Source organism: Mangifera indica, chromosome 12 (genome assembly GCF_011075055.1).
Source record: "Mangifera indica cultivar Alphonso chromosome 12, CATAS_Mindica_2.1, whole genome shotgun sequence".
In the NCBI taxonomy this organism is placed as follows: Eukaryota; Viridiplantae; Streptophyta; class Magnoliopsida; order Sapindales; family Anacardiaceae; genus Mangifera; species Mangifera indica.
The window spans coordinates 12,051,605-12,071,521 of record NC_058148.1 but is presented as its reverse complement, the minus strand read 5'-3'; the positions used below and the strand labels follow the sequence as shown (position 1 = coordinate 12,071,521).

The 19,917-nt window shown below is 33.9% G+C and overlaps 2 protein-coding genes and 1 pseudogene across 3 annotated transcripts; 1 reads left to right on the top strand and 2 right to left on the bottom strand.

Annotated features, from left to right (window-relative positions):
- Positions 1–14: 14 nt before the first annotated feature.
- Positions 15–2,777, bottom strand: LOC123192184 (uncharacterized protein HI_0077). Its single transcript, XM_044604642.1, has 4 exons — positions 2,449–2,777; positions 2,254–2,373; positions 977–1,207; positions 15–674 (listed from the first exon to the last, which is right to left on the bottom strand). The coding sequence occupies exons 1-4, from the start codon at positions 2,635–2,637 to the stop codon at positions 282–284; spliced, it is 933 nt and encodes a 310-aa protein (XP_044460577.1). The 5' UTR covers positions 2,638–2,777; the 3' UTR covers positions 15–281.
- Positions 2,778–3,029: 252 nt separating this feature from the next.
- On the top strand, positions 3,030–6,925 carry LOC123192182 (mRNA cap guanine-N7 methyltransferase 2). Of its 2 annotated transcripts, XM_044604640.1 has the most exons (11): positions 3,030–3,180; positions 3,288–3,366; positions 3,660–3,754; positions 3,954–4,025; positions 4,130–4,239; positions 4,986–5,108; positions 5,197–5,289; positions 5,639–5,707; positions 5,860–5,948; positions 6,046–6,128; positions 6,525–6,925. In XM_044604640.1, exons 1-11 carry the CDS (start codon positions 3,079–3,081, stop codon positions 6,666–6,668), a joined length of 1,059 nt encoding a protein of 352 aa, XP_044460575.1. In that variant the 5' UTR covers positions 3,030–3,078; the 3' UTR covers positions 6,669–6,925. The 2 variants fall into 2 exon arrangements, with proteins under 2 accessions (XP_044460575.1, XP_044460576.1); XM_044604641.1 differs by lacking the exon at positions 3,660–3,754.
- A 492-nt stretch (positions 6,926–7,417) lies between these two features.
- On the bottom strand, positions 7,418–17,079 carry LOC123193121 (annotated as a pseudogene).
- Positions 17,080–19,917: the final 2,838 nt, after the last annotated feature.

Here is a 19,917-nt window from a genome sequence, read left to right as displayed (position 1 = left end):
AGCATCAGAATTTCTCATCAAATTCATCGTTCTGTTGAAAAAAAGAAATATAAGGAACAATTCTCCTGGAATACAAGCAAATTTTGAACTGGGACCTTATGAATCAAAAGCAGCCCTTGGGTACTTATAAATTAAAACACGTAATTGCTCTTAATGGGATGAAAAATTTTCTGAATCGATAACTATCATATTGATGGCATAATCAGCAATACTAAGCATATCAACTCATGCTTCAGAAGAACTTTATGATCTTCATTGATATTTTTCTTCCTAAATTTTCTTCAGTATTGGCAATCTGGCACAGCTTTGATTGCCAGTGGTTCATACCATTCGGGACCAAAACCAGCAGCTTTCCTTGCAGCCTCGTTAAACGGTGGCTTCAATGATCCCCTAAAATTTTTCCTTACTACGGCATGAAACTTCTGAACAATCACTTCATTCTCCTCTATTTTACATCCATTTTCTCCTGCTTCATGTTCTAGAGATGCCAAGCTATCTTGAAATAGAGCTGGATTCCTAGACCTCAAACAAAGATACTTAAACCACTTCACTCCTGCAGCACAATGAGTAATCTCTTCTGGGTAAACCACCGTCTCCAGTAAATCTGCTGTCTTGTTATCACCTCCACTATGGAAACGAGAAATGGTGGTAGGCAGCACATCAAGTCCCCTGGCCTGCAGAATACAAAATTGTATTTAGCATATCAGCATCCATTAGTGAAATATTTGGACAATTGATAGAAGCTATGCAATAAAAAAAAATATAATATCCCGTCCTCCCTCTCAATAACAATAGAAAAATTCATTATCTCAGAGCATTTGATAAAAGCTTGTTTTTCATGGAAGCATTAACAATAAAATCTACTTGCTCTAAGAGAACATTTTTGAAAACCATATATCATCGTATGAGCCAACTTTATCCCCATAATTTGATGAACTATAAATTAATATTATATAAATGTAAGAGAATTATGCACCTCATGAACACAATGTTCAATTGCCAAACGTGACAACAGGTCTTTGGATGTCGCTATGGCTGAGTCCCAAAGGCCATCATGAGCAGGTAATGCTCCATAAGAAGAACCTAGTTCCTCCAGCCGTGCGGCAAGGAGAGTGAAATGTCGGCCTTCATCTTGAGCCACCTTTACAAAATCTGTAAAGAATTCTCTCGGCATAGCCTCTTGCTTACCAAAACGAGTAATAATATCCTAAAGAAGGAAACAAATATAATAGAGAAAAGCATTGTTTGAAGTCAGGATGTGAAATGTAACAATATGTTCAAGTCAAGCATCACTAGAATCCATGACTGGAAGAACAATGTTATTGTTCCACTATATAAAAAAAAGAGCCACAATAAAAGGCAATACTTCATTAAGAATAGCAACACAATTATTCTAATAAAATTTTACCAAGTGCCCCCGACCCATATAAGTTGGAGACTAATTATTACTTATGCATACAACGAGTTCAAACTAAACTCATTCAGATAGACTAAAAAGGTTAAATATCATAATCTCAACCAATTATCACGCCTAGTTGAGCAGAATATAACAATAACTTATGATTCAAAGACATGTATAAAATATAGAGATCTACAACTCAAAACAAATGGCACTTTGTTAACGTAGAACTCACAGAGAATCATCAAAAATTTTGACTGAAACATAAGCATTATACAAAGATTTAGCAACTAAACCATGTCACTGACCTCACTTGAATGTATTTTTTAAAAGTATAGTATTATGTGCACAAATAATATGTTTGTGCACAAATAATAACATATTACCGTATGATTGAGTAGTTTTAAATTAGAGATAAAAAAATACTCAATCACATAATAACATATCATTGTATGTCATTATTTGTATATAAAATTATATACATTATATATGTATATATAGTTTATTTTCTTTAAAGCGCCAACCTCTTACTCTTCAAGTCTTTTATTATAATCATAATTACAGCAACAAAACATCTTTATGCCAATTGAATATAACATAAAGTACATATGCAAACGTTATCCGATTGAATGATAAAAAAAGAATAAAAACAAATGATGAAACAATAAAAAAAGTACTATCCAATATAAAAATAGTAGCTCTATGGAAAGAGTATAAAATAAGAAAGTACATATGCAAACGTTGTCCGATTGAATGATAAAAAATGAATAAAAACAAATGATGAAACAATAAAAAAAGTACTATCCAATATAAAAATAGTAGCTCTATGGAAAGAGTATAAAATAAGAAAGTACCCAAGCCAAGTCAATGGCCCAACTCTCAGTGTGCACTAGACTATGCACAATGGCCTGCCTACTCTGCAAGCTCCCAGCTTTACCAAGCTTCGGCATTAAACTCGGTGACACCAATTTCACCTGCGCCAATTTTCATTATTTACATTTGAATTGATGCATTTTTTCTTATAATAGAACGAGTGTTAGTGTAAATACGTTGGTGAGCCTGGCGGGGCGATCGGGCACTGGAAGATTGAGAGAGGGGTTGTAGGGAAGATTGATGGTGCCGTCAAGCCATTTAGAGGCAACCCAGTCGCCGAGTCGAGCCTTTTCAAATGGGTCCTCCGTATTTAACACTCTTAGCGCCGCTTCTACCAGCGTCTCGCTTTCATTTTCTGGCCTCATTTCGCCTTCGCTCTCGCCCTCTCTCCCACCTCCACTCCTAAACTACGCGTAAATCCAATCCCTTAAAAATGACGATGCTACCCCAAAATAATTTTGAACTACCATGGAGATCCCTCATGGTGCGATTACTCCAATAATAATATATATGAGTTAGAAGATTCGGTTTAATCTTTTTTTTCTTTGTTAATTTCTATGAAAATATTAAGATATACTCATTCTGATATGTGTTCTTAATTTTTATAAATTATTTTTTTAATTGGAAATATTTTTTTCACATTTTTTCATATAGGGACTAAAAAATCACTTTCCGAAATTAATCTGAATTACATTTTTTACATTTGGACGTGCCCATTTAAACTTCATGGGCCCAAAACAATGGTACGGGCCTCTTTTATAAGTTTCTGCCTTGTTCTGTAGAAGCCGAGTCACAGTGGAAGAGAAATGAGTGGATACGCAATTCCCAGAAGCGAGTTGACTCACCATCGACTCTACGACTTCGCCAAAACAGCCCTCATCAAGATCTTCTCCCACCCTTATGTCATGGTTTATTCTTATTCTCCCTCATAATTGATGAGTTTTATTTGTTGTATAAAGGTTTGTGGTTCAAAACATGTTTATATTAATGGCTTTTTTCTCCTTTATGTATGAAGGTTTGTGACTTGTACTGTGGAGGAGGATTGGACATTGATAAGTGGGAAAGTGCTCAAATTGCTAACTACATTGGCATTGGTAACTTTTTTTTTTCTTTTTCTTATTGACGGGGTTTCGTTAATTTTCATTAGTGACATAATTCAGTTCCTTTGCTATGTCGTTTAATCTTTTGTAGATAACAGTAACGTTATTTAGTTTAAAAACTGAGTTTATGGCTATATTATGTTTAAAGTTTGGAGAAAACTATTAAGAGAAAGTATATGATTTGAGCAAAACATTGAGAAGTCGGATGGTGTTCTCTTCATTGTTATTGTGTTAGTATTTTTATTATTTTTATTTTTTTGAGCTTGTTTTGGTTCTGGATTCTGTAGATGTATCTTCTTCAGGAATTAGTGAATTAAGAGAAGCATGGGAGAGCCAGAGAAAAAACTACAATGCTGAGTTCTTTGAGGCCGACCCTTGTGCTGTAAGCTGCTCTTGCAAGGCTATATGTGTGTGTAGTTACTTTGCATGTCTGTGCAAAATGTTGGGTTATTGTTTGTTATTATGTTTAGCTGTGTTTTGGAGGTGTTGTTCTGATGAAGTCTATGTTCAAGGAGTCATTGCTTCAAGCTTAATCTGCATAATTTTTTTCCTCTCTTTCTGATATTGTACTGCATTGGCAGGAAAATTTAGAAACTCAATTGCAAGAGAAGGCTGGTCAAGCTGATTTGGTTTGCTGCTTGCAGCATTTGCAGGTCCCATATTATATTATTCTACAATCTCTTAGATTTGCGTTTTCATTAGGAAAATGGGGAAAAAGAATGACCAATAAAAGACATTCCTATGATTCTGCTTGCAGATGTGTTTTGAAACTGAGGAAAGAGCAAGGAGACTTCTACACAATGTGTCATCTTTGCTTAAACCAGGGGGTTATTTTCTTGGTATTACTCCTGACTCATCTACCATATGGTATGAATTTCAAAGTTGTTTCTTATTTCAAGGAAGTCTACTTTCTGTTATTTATAAGATAAATGTGTGGCATATATGCCACTGTCATTGAACTTGTCATAGTAGTGAAAATGCAATAATGATTGATAATGTGCATTGGTTGTATTTTTGCACCTCTCTCTCTCTCTCTCTCTCTGGTTTTTGCTTGCTCTTGTGCTTGTAATTTAAAGTTGATTATTTGTGAGATTTCTTCTCTCTCTCTCTTTCTTTTTTTGTGTGTCCAGCTTGACCCCAGAGCAAGTCTTTGAATACAAATGAGATTCCTCATATTTTGCAATTGAATTATCTCTAATTTTGCTCTTCAAAAATCCAGTGTATTTAGTCGTTCTTAATATCATTGGTAAATTGAATTTCCTTTCTGTCAGTGTCAGGCACCATAATAAACATCTTTGTTATGTCCTAAAAGACATGTGTTGGTTACCTTATTTGTTGACAATTTAATCAGGAAGCCTCGTGGTGAAGCTTAGGAAATCATAATTTCACTTTATATATCATGGTTTCTGGGGAGAAGGATAGCTTTCCATCTATGATGGTCTTTCTCCAAAAAATAATCAGTTTCTTTTGGTTTATTGTGTTTGACTCATTTAATTCTCATTCCTTTATATAGCTTGTCATTTCCTGGCTCTTTCCTATGATCTACAGCCATTGTATATGCTCATATGAAATTTTGCCTCTATACCTGATGATCTTAACATTTAGCTCTACAGGGCAAAATACCAGAAGAATGTTGAAGCATACCACAACAAAGGTGGCAGCATGAAGCCCAACATAGTTCCAAATTGCATTCGATCGGAAAGCTATATGATCACCTTTGAAGTGGAGGAAGAGAAGTATGTTTGAAATCTAGAGATTCTTTTTGTTTATCATTTATCTTTTTGGATAGTTGGTGAGACTTGTCCACTTCCTTGTTGAGTCCAGGTTTCCATTATTTGGAAAGAAATACCAACTGAAATTTGCTAGTGACACATCTGCTGAAACCCATTGCTTGGTTCATTTCCCAAGTTTGATCAGGTTCATTTCTAACTTACTATTGCCTTTGATTGATTATATAAGCTTCCACTGATTTTGGTTCCACATAGACCCTGCCCCTGAAATTCCTTGTTTGAGTTCTTAATTTTTTGAAGTAATTGCTGCTTCTCAAGTGAATGATACATTTAGAGTTTGGTTGGAATAGAAAAGCTATATCGAAACTAAGAATACGCGTTACTGATGGCCAAACCAAGTGACCAAAATAAATTGAATTGAAAGAACTGTTTCTCTCTTGCATTCCTTTTCTTTTCCCCTTAAATAATTTTGGCTGGCATTTGTGTTTTCTTGGTTTTCATAGCCAAGCCATTTATGTTTGAGATATGCATGTCAGGTTGGCCAGGGAAGCTGGTCTTGAGTATGTTGAGATTCAGAACTTAAATGAATTTTATGATGATAACAGGTATGTGAACTTTTGGTCCCATTATAATGCACTTGATTCACTTTTCATCTTTTATGAAATACCAAATACTTGCGCATTTCATTTTTCCCTTTAACAATTTTTGAACTAGAAGGCTTATTTTTTCTATTTTTAATTTCGTTGTTGCACAAAAGACCACTATTTGTAGGCATGCTGATGAGTTATGGTCCAAATCTCATTGACCCAAGAGGGAGGCTTCTTCCCAGATCATATGATGTATTAGGTATAATTTCATCACCTTTCTGCCTGTTCTCTTAAACTTTGGTATTTTTGAATTCTTTATGTAGGTACCGATGTTTTTGACATTTTTCCTTTTGCAGGCCTATATACCACATTCATATTTCAAAAGCCTGACCCAGATGTCGCTCCTCCACTTGCAACCCCATTACTGCAAGATGATGAGGCAAGTATCCCAGCTTCTTGTGAAGGCCATGATGAGATGATTATCATGTTCGGTATTACAATTATAAATTTTTATTTCAGAATTTCTCAAAATCTTAATGATGGAGAATTCTCAGTGTCTCATTTAACTTTTGCTTACTTTACAGCCATTTTACCCATTGAGTCATAGAATTTAGGAAACTATAACTCTCGTAATAACATTTCATTACTCCTGCTGTGTAGTACTATTACTCTTGTTTCACCTTCTGATGTATTTGACACCATGGATGTATTGCTTGCTTATGTATTTATTCATTGTCAGACCTCTAAATACTGCAATTTTGGCATAGTTGACTGTCAACTCCCACCTAATGTTCTACATATTTTCTGTTTCTTTTTTGTTCTTTTGGCGGTCCAGAGAGAGTGGCCGGAAGTGGTTATCTGGAGAGATGATGACCAGAACAGTCATGCAGAACCACCGATTGGACTCGGCAAGATAAGTGAACAGAAAGGGATTTTAGGTCCAGGCCCTGCTGATCTACGTTTCCCTGAGGCTCTTTAACCTGTTGCTTCTGCAGAAAAAAACACCAGATAGATATAGGCAAAACTCTGATGTTACTGTGGTTACAAATCCTGTTGATGTAACTCTAAACATGGTGGGAATGACTCTGTGTCTGGTAAATTTTTCTGTTCTTAGATGAAACTGTTTATACTCTAAACTTTTGCATAAGGGTCTCTTATTCTTGGGTGGATAGATAAAGTTGTGCTTCCTGTACATCACATTCTGTTTTCAGTTTGAATGAGATTCTTTGACAATCACTCTGCAGCAGAGTATGAATATGACAAGCTTTTCAATGAGGCTTGTACTTGACGATTTCTTATTTTTACCATTTGTCTTTATAATTATAATTTCATTATAAATATTTTTATATTTCTCACCTAAATAATAATTAAAAAATTATTTTCGAAAGGTAATAAATACTCAATTAAATTATTTAGAAAAAAATTAATCCTAAAAAAAATCACAAAAGCCATTACAAATATTAGAAACCCATTTGTGTAAAATTAACCCGCGAACATAATAGATAAATTTCCATGGAAAGAGAATAAATCCTTTTATGTATATCTGAAACCCTGTTTTTCAAAAACTTATCAAACAGCCGACTTTGAGCTTTAGCATAAAACAATAATTTCAAGAGTAGTATTGAAACTAGATTGACTCTTTCACGGATCAAGATGCAAGTTATTGCTCAACAGCAGTATAACAGTTAATCCTCCTCACTCTAAAAACATGCACCATCAACACCCTAATTTTGTAATCTCAATCGTCTTCATGACAGCGAACATCAAACATTCCGAAGAAAATGGCACATTATAGCAAAATACAAAACTATTACGATGTTCAATAGATTAGGATTAGGATACAGCAGCAACGATGAGAATTGACTCTGTGTAAGCTGTATATCCTAAGGAACTAGAGACTTTTGAAAAACTTGAGAATGTTGAAATAAGTAGATATGATACGCATAGAAGATTTTAATCTTCAAGCTCAATGATCTTAACAACAGCTGCATCGCCAACCTTTTGGCAAACAACGACACGGTCGTGTGACTTTATAACACCAGAAGCCTTGCCATGATCAAGAGCAACTTTCAGAACTGATTCATTTGATGCACCCGTTGATCCATCCTGCAAAACCCATTGAATACAAAATTGAAGCACAAAAAATATATCATTAGCAAGTGCGCGTTGATATGTTTATTATTGTACTGTTTTAATGTTATTCAAATATACAAAATTAGTGAGAATTGAGACCCGCATGAACACAATTTAAATCCCTAGTAACACACCTCAACTGATCAAGATTTCTCAATTTTGACAAAACTTTAGTTTGTGTCTGACTGTAAAGTGCCATTTACTTTTCAAATGAATCATGACACGGAAGTTTAACAATTAACATAAAATAAATCATACCAGATGTTGAGAATCTGCAAGCATAGGGAAAAGGCCTCTTACGATGAGTGATTGTCTAGCCTGCACAAAATCACCAAAAGGAGCAAATGAAAATTATAACCTCAGTTTCAATTTTAAGTGTGAAATATATTGAGCGTGAACTACAGAGCAGATAATTTGAAAGAACAACATAACAGACAAAATAAATATAAAAAAGAAAAAGTAGAGGTATGCATGAACTGCTAACAATTGCAATACGTCTGCTAATGCAGTACATATGAACTACAAATGATTTCAACCTACAATGAATGCAACCATGATAGCAAGTACAATCCAAACTAATCAGCAAAATAGGTACTTTACATAAATGGCATGATCTCCTAGTTAGTCCATGATTGAATTTGAATTACCCTTTGCCTTATAGGTTGCAAATGAAAAATCAAAGCATTCAATTTTTATGTCATTGGTGTTGTTAATCACATAAAGTTTGCTTCTCCAATCGACCCATATTATAAAGAAAGAGGCAGAAAAATCACCACTTCACCCCCCAGAGGTTTGAACAAAGAAGAGTCAGGTGAGGATTACAATTACAAACAAATAAATTGAATTTTCACACAATAGTTAGAGTTTGACAAAACAATCTCTCACCATATTGTGTAATCATTAATCTATATCAAATTTATTGTTCTTTCCAGAAATAATCTGGTCAAACTTCACAAATCCTCATTCAAGTATTACTATCAACAAAAGGTCTTGGAAAATAGAATAGCTGCAGCAGGGGCAATCAGAGATTCATACCTCAAAAGCACCAGTGAAAGACCAACGCAGTTGATTTGTCATAAGACGAGGGATGACAACAGAAATTACAGGCATTGTTGGTTTATATTTTGCAATCAACCTGCATTGATTCAGAAAATATAAGACATCATGCATGAGCTGATGACCATCTATGGAAAGCTTTGTTTACCATTAGTGAGCCATCTAAAACTATACATGGCTAATTGAAAAAAAAAACAGCAGAAAGAAAACAGACCTTGCAGCTGTTCCACTTGAAGTAAAGCAGATAATTGCAGAAGCCTTCACCTTGATGGCTGCACGTACCTAGAAAATTGAAGCAGAATAAAGAACTTAGACTCCAAGATATGATTCAGTCAAACAAATCTTCTGTGAGGTTAAAATGCACGGTAGTAAAAGAACAAATGTAGAGAAGATAAAAGAAGCAAGCATTGATGAGGAGAAAAAAACAATAGAACAAGAAAATCATAAGTACCGCAGAGGAAGCAATGGATTCCAAATGAGTCATTGGTTCTCCAACATATTTGACAGCTTTCTTGAAATACAGATCATGATTAAATACCTTCTCTGCCTGCAGACAGCAATTGAATTGATATTCACATTATATAAGAAAATACTGAATGAAATGTTAAAAGTACAAAAGACTTTGTCTCATAATTCAGTAACTAACAAATTTGCTGGATTACTTGACATCACATGCCCAGGTAAGAATGAAGAGTGAACATTTGTTCCTTTTTAGTAGACTTTCAATACTGGCCAAACAGTCAAAGTGGGCACAATGTGCTGAGTATGGAATGATAGAATGAAGCCAGCATATACATTGCTGAAATTAAATGAGATCATCTCAAGAAAGGAATGGGGAAAATGAAATCCTTTTTGCCCATAGCCACCTAGGCCTGTGCAAAGCCACTTAAAATGTGACACTGTAAATCTTATCCACAGAGTACACCAAAGCAACAGCTTAAATGTTCTTGTCTGACAGCAAAGAGAGAGAAGTGGAATAGAACAGGCAATGGCTGGACATGTAGAATTGAAGATAAATAAAAGAGTTGCCCAAGGACAAGCATATGGATGAACTTTTGGTTATCAAAACTGAGAAACTTACCTCAGCACAAATTTTTCCAACAATAGAAACAGTCTCAACAGGGTACAATCCTCGCAAGGTCTCTGCTCCAAGAAGAATTGCATCGCTCCCTGAACAAAAAAAAAAAAAAGATGATAGTAACAATACTTAATTAGATAAAAACTAAGATTCCAGTTCAGTGCATACTATAATTTACAGAATGTCAGCCATGACTTGGTGGCCAAAGCTGGAAGAAATGCAATAATAAGTACTGGCCATGGATCACATAGCATACATTTTCTCACATCAAAATATTATGAGCTACCGTCAACAACAAAAGATAATAGATGTCCACCAAAGTCACAAAACAGAAGAAATATCAAATTTACCATCCAATACTGCATTGGCAACATCAGTTGCTTCAGCACGAGTAGGTCTCAAGTTATCAGTCATGCTGTCAACAACACGAGTAATCACTGCAGGCTTTCCGGCCATGTTGCACTGGTAAACAGCAGCCTTCTGAAACAGAAACACCTAGAAATCCAAAATATATGATCACTAGGAGAATCTTGCTTAGTTTCATATATCTTTGACCATAGTTGAATGCACAAACAAATACATGCATTCCACCCACAAACTCCTAAAAGTAAATTGGGATGACCTAATTATGCCCATCCCCATTTCTGTGATTATCATCATTAGCTTGATTGGCTTGGCATCATACAGAAACCCCCTTTCAGTGAAAGTAACTGATACGAACCTTAGGAGAACCACATCTCAAAAGCTAGCTATTGAGATGGGAGAGCCCAAGGTCATATAAACCCCACACTAGTTGCCCATACTCTCCAATGTGGGATCCGAGTCCTATACCTTGCACTTGGGATCTTAACATACCACCACGCTCCGCAGCCCCGGCGCCCACGCGAGTTGGCTGTGCGATAGCTCCATGCTAGCCCCGGGCGAACACTGCAATGCCGACGTCACCACCCGCGCCGCACGATTGCAACTGGGAGACATGGTGATGGCTCTGATACCAAATGATACGAACCTTAGGAGAACCACACCTTAAAAACTAGCTATTGAGATGGGAGAGCCCAAGGCCATATAAACCCCACACTAGTTGCCCATACTTTCCAATGTGGGATCCAAGTCTCATACCTTGCACTTAAGATCCTAACAGTAACCCAGTCTCTCTATACAAAGCACTAGTTGATGTTCAACTAGATAAGACATACATAATCATAAATAGCAGAAAATAGATTGCTGCAACCATGTTGCACTAATGTGACAAATACAACATGAATGCAGCGAAGTTAACATTCAATGAGTGGCACCATTAATGTACATACGTATCATGTAGGCTGCTATATTTCAAGGCAATTTTTCAGTAAATCTTTTACTGGAGGGAAAAAAAGGTCTCCTTCACTATATTTTCATGTGCTTTTTGATAGACTTTTTACCTATAAGAAAATAGATCTCGTTAATAATTTGCACGGTTAAGAATTACCTTGTGTATCCATGCAGTGTGTGCATGACACTTTGCATTGAATTTGCACATCTCAAAGAGCATGACCATCAAAATTTCCAATCCCAAATTATTAAAATGTATAGTGAGTTTACATGTGAAAGTTTACCTTTTCCGGAGGAAGATCTACCCCTAAATTTCCACGAGCAAGAATGATTCCATCTGCTTCTTGTAAAATCTCATCAAAATGAGTTATTCCCTAGTTTACATGAGATAGAAAATGCATATTTTAATCAAATCAAAGAAAAAGATTATCTAAATTTAGAAAGGTCTAAGGAAGTCAATGATTCATGCATGTCACCTCTATATTTTCAATCTTTGCAAAAATTTGAGTTTGACTAAGGCCACCCAATTTTGAAAGATAATCACGAGCCTGCATACAGCCACAATAAGAATGCGACAAGAAAACCAAAAAGAAAATTACTAAGTGCAGTAACCCAACAACCATTGGCTAACCAAATGGAAAGTTAAATCTAAATTGAAAATTTAAGAACAAGTAAGGCATGCAAGTGAAGTGGCTGAAAGAAAATAGAGTGCTCTAGATAAAAACAGTATAGTAAATAAGATTCCCAGGTGAGAAATTCCCTACTTGACGAATATCTTCTGCATGCCGGGTATATGACAAAGAAAGGATATCTATGTTGTTTTGAATACCCCATGAGCTTATAACCTGATACAGAATTTAAACAATATGATGAATTAGATAACAAACCAAAGCACAAAGTCTCCTCAATGGAATATTACACTAATCTGATTCATATACATCAAACAGATCCTGTAAGATGATATGCGTATCATCTATGTCATAGGAAGCATAAGATATCATCCACTTTATCATAATTTTTATTATAATAATAGCTCAACAGGAATCAGTTTCATAATTAATTGTATAAATCAATGAAATGTATGCCACCGTCAATCCCTGTTAAGTGATAACAATCAACAGATCAGATCTATAGGATAATGAATCTGAACAATACTATTTAAAGTAAAGGTACATAGTTACATAGGAGACAATGACCAAAATCCCTTTCACACGATTATCAGGTGGAGAATAGACTAACACCAATGTTTCATGATATTTTTTAACTTTAAGGAAGCATGTACAAATCAACCTCAAACACTCTAAAATCTATCCACAACCAACAAATTGTTTTGAAATTAGCAGAAACATGCTAGTAACAAAGGTGCCACCTGTCTCAATCCGCCTCCCTTTATTCTTCTAATTATTTTAGTCTTCAATTATTGAATTATTATCATAATCTTCAATTATTAATTCAATCCAATGATTATCTTAATCTTCAAATATTATGTTAATCTTAACATTACTAATCTTCAATTATTCAGATCTAGCATCCTCTACCATTGATAACGCATCAAGAACTTCATATCTAGCCAGATCTCATCGTCTTTCTCGAAATCCAATGTCTCCCCAACCACTTCTTATTTAGATCATGTCACCTCTATCATTGAATCATATTTCCCAACCTTGTATCCCCGAGCTCAACTTGTTTACCATGAAATACCTTTCAACCTGAAAGATCCATCTCATGGTTTCATATATTGGCAACTCAAATTGTTGCGCTCGGTGGTTGGAACCTGATCCTCACAGCATTGCCACCTCTAGCTCCACTTTCTTGTGGTTTGATGTTTCTGACAATCCCTTTTGGCCATCTAGCCTCACATCTCTTCTTTCTGACGTCCCTCGGCCATCATCAACCCTTTTTAGCTCTTCTCATAGAACATCTGAGCCTTCAATTGCTCGGTTTGAGCTTTACCTCCATCCTTATGTTGATTATTTTTATACAATAAAGTCAACAAATCCTTCTTCTTTAATTACCCATCTTTTAACAATTGTATCTCTGCCTCAACACACACAAATCTCTCTATCATCTCCTTCTCGTGTTTGTCAAGCCTTCTGTCCATTCTCATACTTACCATACTTGACATCTAGTGTGTTTTGATACCAATTTGATAGAAATCTGCACAAATCAATCCCAAACACTCCAATATCTACACACAATCAGGAAATTGTTTATGAAATTAGTAGAAGAAAAAGAGAACAATGTCGTCAACAAGAAGTGTCAACTCCTCCCAAGGTGGATACCTCCCAATCAACCAAAGGTTGTCCAAAATTTTGTTATTCTAATTATCCTAGTCTTTTATTTTTCATTCAATTAATTTGAGGCATTTACTTCGGTTTTGCTATTCAAAAGCAGTCTCAATATAAGGAACGTCACACATATATCCGAGTTTGCAAATAGATAACACAATTTCTCATTTTCATTTTACAGCATGGTCTTTGAAAATTATTTTTTCAAATTGACATAGAACAGGCCCTAACTGTTGCACGCAAAAAGAACAAATTACCTGTTTATCTTTATCAGTTAGCGTTGGCAAATCAATACGAATTTGAGAGACATGTAAAGTATACAATTGTCGAGCCAAAGTAGCGGAATTCTTTATTAACAAACCACATCTTCACCAACCACATCGGTAACCTACATGAAAAAACCAAATGTCATATTAGTAGTATTTTAATTTGTAGAATATTATCGGCAAACCTTTCTTCTTTATGCTTTTGATAACTAACTAGCTTGTAAGAAATCCTATTTAAATTAGGGGGTGCAACTAGCAAGCCTAACCACTATTTTCTTGTTTAATGAAAAAATGAAGATTACTATTTCTGGCTCGAAAGAAAGATGAGCTTATGCATCCAATTTGTTCAAGTTACATAACACGCCCAACCCCAAAAGACGTACAACATACATAGCATCATTGACCTAATGACTGAACAAGTTCATTGCTCCTTACCTCTAACCAGACAGAAGTAGTTTCATTTCCTGTAAACAAATATTGTCCAATAAAAATAGTGTCTCCCTTCTTTACTGCCTGCAACAACCAACTTAAAATATTCAGTTATTGCAACTGTGAAAAGTAGCTCCAGAGAGATCCTGTGATAAAATAGATAAAAGGAACTAAAATAACTATAACATTATTTTCACACCAAAATTTAGATGAAAAGCACCAAGAACATAAAGGAAAGAGCAACAGGAAAAAACAAGGATAATACAAACTAAACAGAAGACTCAAGCAGCCTCTTGACAGAAGCACAAACCCCTGAGTGCCCCAACAGAATTAGCTTCAGTCCATTTGAGATAACAGAACATTCACTGATTTCTTCCAAATGAAATTACATACGGAATCCAACGACAAATCGGCGAAAGACTAAGGATAAAAAGGATCTCAAGCACACAGCCAGCTTAATAATTTCCCACACAAGGTTAAAAAACAAAGACACAGATGCAAAAATGGAAGTTAGACCACATAACGTAACTGCACAATAATATGATACATATATAGCTTAACCCTAGCTTCTGACAAATGAAATGGAAGTCAACTCTTGGGCTATTTGGGAAACCACAAAACTAGAGAGGATACTCAACCAATTTTCTCAAAAATTGAGATTAAAAGGTAGAAAAAATTTACCCCAGAATCCTTTGGAAAGACACAAAATTGCTGCTGAAATCATAACAGTAAGGAATCTCCAGTTGTAACAGACAATACTATTGTTTGGCTCCAAGATAAGAGCACATATTGAGCTATGTGAAAAAAAAGTACTCCCAACATTTGAAACAAAGTCAAATCGAAAATAGATAGATGTTAAATACCTTTGACAGGCCAGAAAAAGTTATTGGCAGCAACTTTGAAGAAGCTTCTTTGTCTTGATCTGGTGTTAGGACAACCGTAGTATCTGCCTGAAGGGAAATTGGATGTTCAGTTTTGTTGACCACTTGCAGTTCTGGACCAACCGTGTCCAACATTACCTGGAAAAAAATTCAAAATAAAATCTTAAAAAATTCATACTCCAATTTGAATAGATATCGTAATACATGCTATAATAGATAAAAGACTTTTAATGTGCCTAATGTGGAAAAAATGTAATTGATTTCAGAATGCAAGCTCACCGCACAGAGCTTCTTGGTACTCTTGATAGCTATCTTCAGATTTTCCAATGTCTCTTGGTGATATGCAGCATCACCCCAAGAAAAATCAAACCTTGCCACTGATGCAAATCCAGCAAAGAGAAAGACCAAATGATTAACAATCAAACATGTTAGATTCAAGTACATGAATAAGTTCAATTATGAATTTCTAGCTTAGTGAAATAGTAATTAAGAAAAAGAAAACACATATAATTAACCTTAAGATTGAATGTATGCAAAAATGTAAATAATTAATTGATTAGTCAAGAGTGTGTGCAATATCTTAAATTGACATGTTTCCCATTAACTAGTAACTAAAAGATATACTCAATTAGGGGTGATAAAAAAACCCTGGATGGTTGAATAAGTTACTTAATCTTGTACAACAAAAAAATTCTCCATAATATTTAACACCCATTATACTGGCAATCAAACAAAGTATCAAGCAAATTAAAATTATGATAAACGAATAAATAAACAACAGTAACCTTATACAAAGCTAAGCATACAGCAGAGTGTACCAGACATTCCTGCATTGAGGCAATCAGATATAATCCCAACAGATCGCGACCTTTGACCAAGAGTTCCAATTACTTTTGTCAATGCAGGAAAGAAGGTCTGCAGAACCCATTCAACCCAATATCAAAATTCAGATATGATAACGAGCAAACTCTTGATAAGTTCCAGAAAGAATGACAATACAAAAACAGAGAATGGTTTAGGGAAAGATTGTCAATCCTAAGACTTTTCATCACAGCAATGTCGCATTCCTGTTATCCTGTCCTCATTGGTAATGTCAAAAATAATTATAAAGAAATTTTAATGAAAAACCGAAGAGAAGCTAACAATCAACACTAAATTAACCCAAAAACTACCAGCGAATTAAAACAATATAAAACCTCCATATCTTAGTGGTCTGGTTGCTTAGAAATTCTATATCATCCTAATAAGCTGAACAATAGCACGCTTGAGACCGCAAGAGAAATTCAAGTACAATTTTACTTTTTATCAATTTCCTGTATTTTCTCGGCTACCAAATAGCCTGATCGAAGTACAAGAAACACAATAATCTCGGTAACATCAATTTTGCTTACAAAAAAGCTACATCAAAACAAAATAGTTACTCCCTTAATTCTTTCAAGAGAAAATTCCAGTTTAATTTTCTTGTGCTCTCCTACATTTTTTCATCAACCAAGCAGCTGATCGAAGTACAAACACTATAAAAATTCGAAAAAATCCCGATTTAGTGGCTTAAACATCCTTCCTAATAAGTCAAACAGTAGCTCTCAGTCGACACTAAAAAGTCAAAATTCTGCTTCAATCTTCCTTGATTTCCCTTTCTATTCCTCCATTTTCTCAGCAAACAAACACCACGAAAAGAGATCAAGAAACAACAAACACTAAAAAGAAAAGTAATCAGTCAACCACTTTAGACAAGCGTTGCTTACTGGCTTTGAAGGCTCCAGAATTGAAGCCATTCTGATCGGTTCTTCAAGAAGTAAGTTACTCGAATGCATTTTCTTAGTTTTTGATTTTCAAAAGTGATTCAAGATTTGAGGAATGAAATGTGTTTTAGATGGAAGCCGAGACAGTTTGGCTTTGATTATTTATTAGCCGAATACCGTGTATGCTGCTGGTTTTTGAGAAATGTTGTCTTGTCTGGAACTATTCACAGCATCCTACTTTTTTTGGATTTTTTTTAAGTAATTAATTAGAAAAAAAAAAAAAAGGACCCAAGACAGCTTATAACAATTCAGTGTTTTACATTTTTAAAAAATTTAAAAATATATTGTATTTCTAGCGGTATTTTATTTATTTATTTATTTAAAAAATCAATTTTTATAGTCATTACTATTATTTTTTAGATTAATTAATTATAAGAAAAACTTCATCTTAAGAGAAACCTGGGAAATTCCCTTGCGTGTCTTTCTTTAAATATTTCTTTTAAATTAAAATAACTTATTAATCATAAAAGTATATTTTTCCCTCTTTCTTTAAATTATTTGAATTAATTAAACTCTTAATGAAATAATAAGAGCATTAAACTCATAATAATGGGTGGGTAGGTTGTCATCCTTCATCCTAACTTTCAATAGACTTGAAAAATTCACAAAAATCGTTAGTTTGTTGGAAGTTGTGATACTGAGATTGGGTAGGTGGGCCACTTTCCATTCAAGTCAAAGTTGACGGAACCCAATAAACATTGATTTAAATTTTAAAAATAATTAAAATTATCTAAAAATAATTTGTAAAGATGTGACATTTATTTATAATTTTAATATGTATTTAAAATAAACATATATAATTTTATTATTCTTTTTAAATAGTCTTTTTAATCCATTTTTTCTCTTTTAGGTTAAAATTCAGCCATCATTTTGCGACATTCGTTCGTTCTCTTTGAAGATTACCAATTTTTGTTTGGAAAATCAGTCTCTATTTGTTCCGTCAACATTTGCATATTTCCTCTTCAAATCCTGACTGGAATATTTTACATTTCAACCAATAAAACTTGTAAGTTCTGTGAGAAATTGAGAAATAAAATAAATAAATTTCATTTTGCATGTCAATTAGCATTTGACAAACTGTTAAATATAATTATTATTTTTCTCTTTTTTTGGAGAAAATCTACAACAAAAAAGAAAAGGCCAAAGGACTTTTTCCCACCCAAAATAGGTTGCTTTTTTTAGTTTTCTCTTATTAACTTTAAAAATCTCATTTACCCACATATGAGTGTTTAAATTTATTAATTTTAGAGATAAAATCGGTATTTTATATTTAATATTAAAAATAAACTTAAATTTTATTTTATTTTTCCTCTCTAAACCCTAACAACTAATAATTTTTTTCAAACTCAAGTTTTCAAAAACTGCATTTTTCTCCTAGGGTTTTCAAACTTTCAGATCCAAATTTTTTGATAATGATTGGTGATCTCCAGACATTGTCTCTTCCTCTTTGACTTGTTCTCCTTCTAACTATACTCTTTTCGACACTGTGAGACGTTTCTATTGACAAAGATGACTCTTCTTCATCTTGTTTTGTTCGACGATAATGTTTCACGGCATTAGAAAGAGCACGACCTAAAGAAAGATACATCGGAGAGAAAGAGACGGTGATTGGAGATCATCGATCGTCACTGAAGAAATTAGATCTGAAAATTTGAAAACTCTAAAGAAAAAATATAATTTTTGAAAACTTAGATTAGAGAAAAAATATTAGTTTTTGAAATTTAAAAAAAAATAATATAACTAATAAACTCAATTAATTTTATCCATTAATAGATAAATAAATAAAATTTTTAAAATTAATAAAGAAAATACGAGACGCCAACATACTTGAAGGGGGAATAAGTCTTTCGGCCGACAGAAAAATAAAAGAATTTGCCTTTTGATACTTTTGCGTGCTTTCCGACACCTTAATAACTTTTGACTCCCTCGGTATTTATCCCCAGGCAAGGGTCTCGCATGTTCCTTCATCATTGAATTAAGGCCGAGGGACTATTCATTCACCCATGGATTATGCAAACCTGCCCGGTTTTAAAAATTCTTCCGTATATATGAACTGTTGTTAAAAGTTTTTATTAGAAATAAAATTAAAATTATTATTTTATTAATAATATTAAAAATATAATTTTATTTTATTTTTTTAATTTTCAAAACTTTATTTTATCTTTTAACTTTAATTTTAAAAAATAATTTTTTCCTTCTCAAAACCTTAGAGTTTGTTGTAAACTCTGATGATAACAACAATGATGATCAATCTGTTTTGACGTCAATCAATTTTTTGTGCATCATTCTCTATTACTATTGATGAAGCCTTGGTTAAAATCAACCCCGGATGATGAGAATCCATCCTGTTCATGGTAGGAGAATGGGTTTTCTTCGATAATCATCAAATCTAAAGTAGAATTAATAGAAAATGTGATGGATTCTTATTGTTTAAGTTGATTTGACAAAATCTCTTCGAATTGAGGCTTCGTTTGATATTGTTAGGAGTAGCAGAAAGAGACACACATAAGACCTGTCGACATCATAATTGATTGGCTACGACCGACACTATCATGAGAATTTATAGCAAACCCTAGGGAGTTTTTTTTTTTTGGGAGAGGGGAGTTATTTTTCAAAATTGAGGTTGGGAGGTAAAAAGTAAGTTTTCAAAATCAAAAAGAAAAGTGGGACTAAAATTATATATTTTTTAATATTATTGATAAAATAATGATTTTATTCTTAACCTTAAAAAAATTTTTTAATAACAATTAATGTATCGATGAATGTTTAGGTTTTTAAAACCCTATAAATATTTATCTATCTTTGTATTAAAACTTGGGTAGAAAATAGTCTATTATCTCTAAATTAAAATAATCCATAACAAGCCTATATGAGCATCAAGATATCATTTATAATGAATTTTTGGTTATTTGGTTTGTACCATTGAAATCAGTTTGTTCTATAAATTGAAATCTCTTTATTTATTTATCCTCTTAGATTAGTTC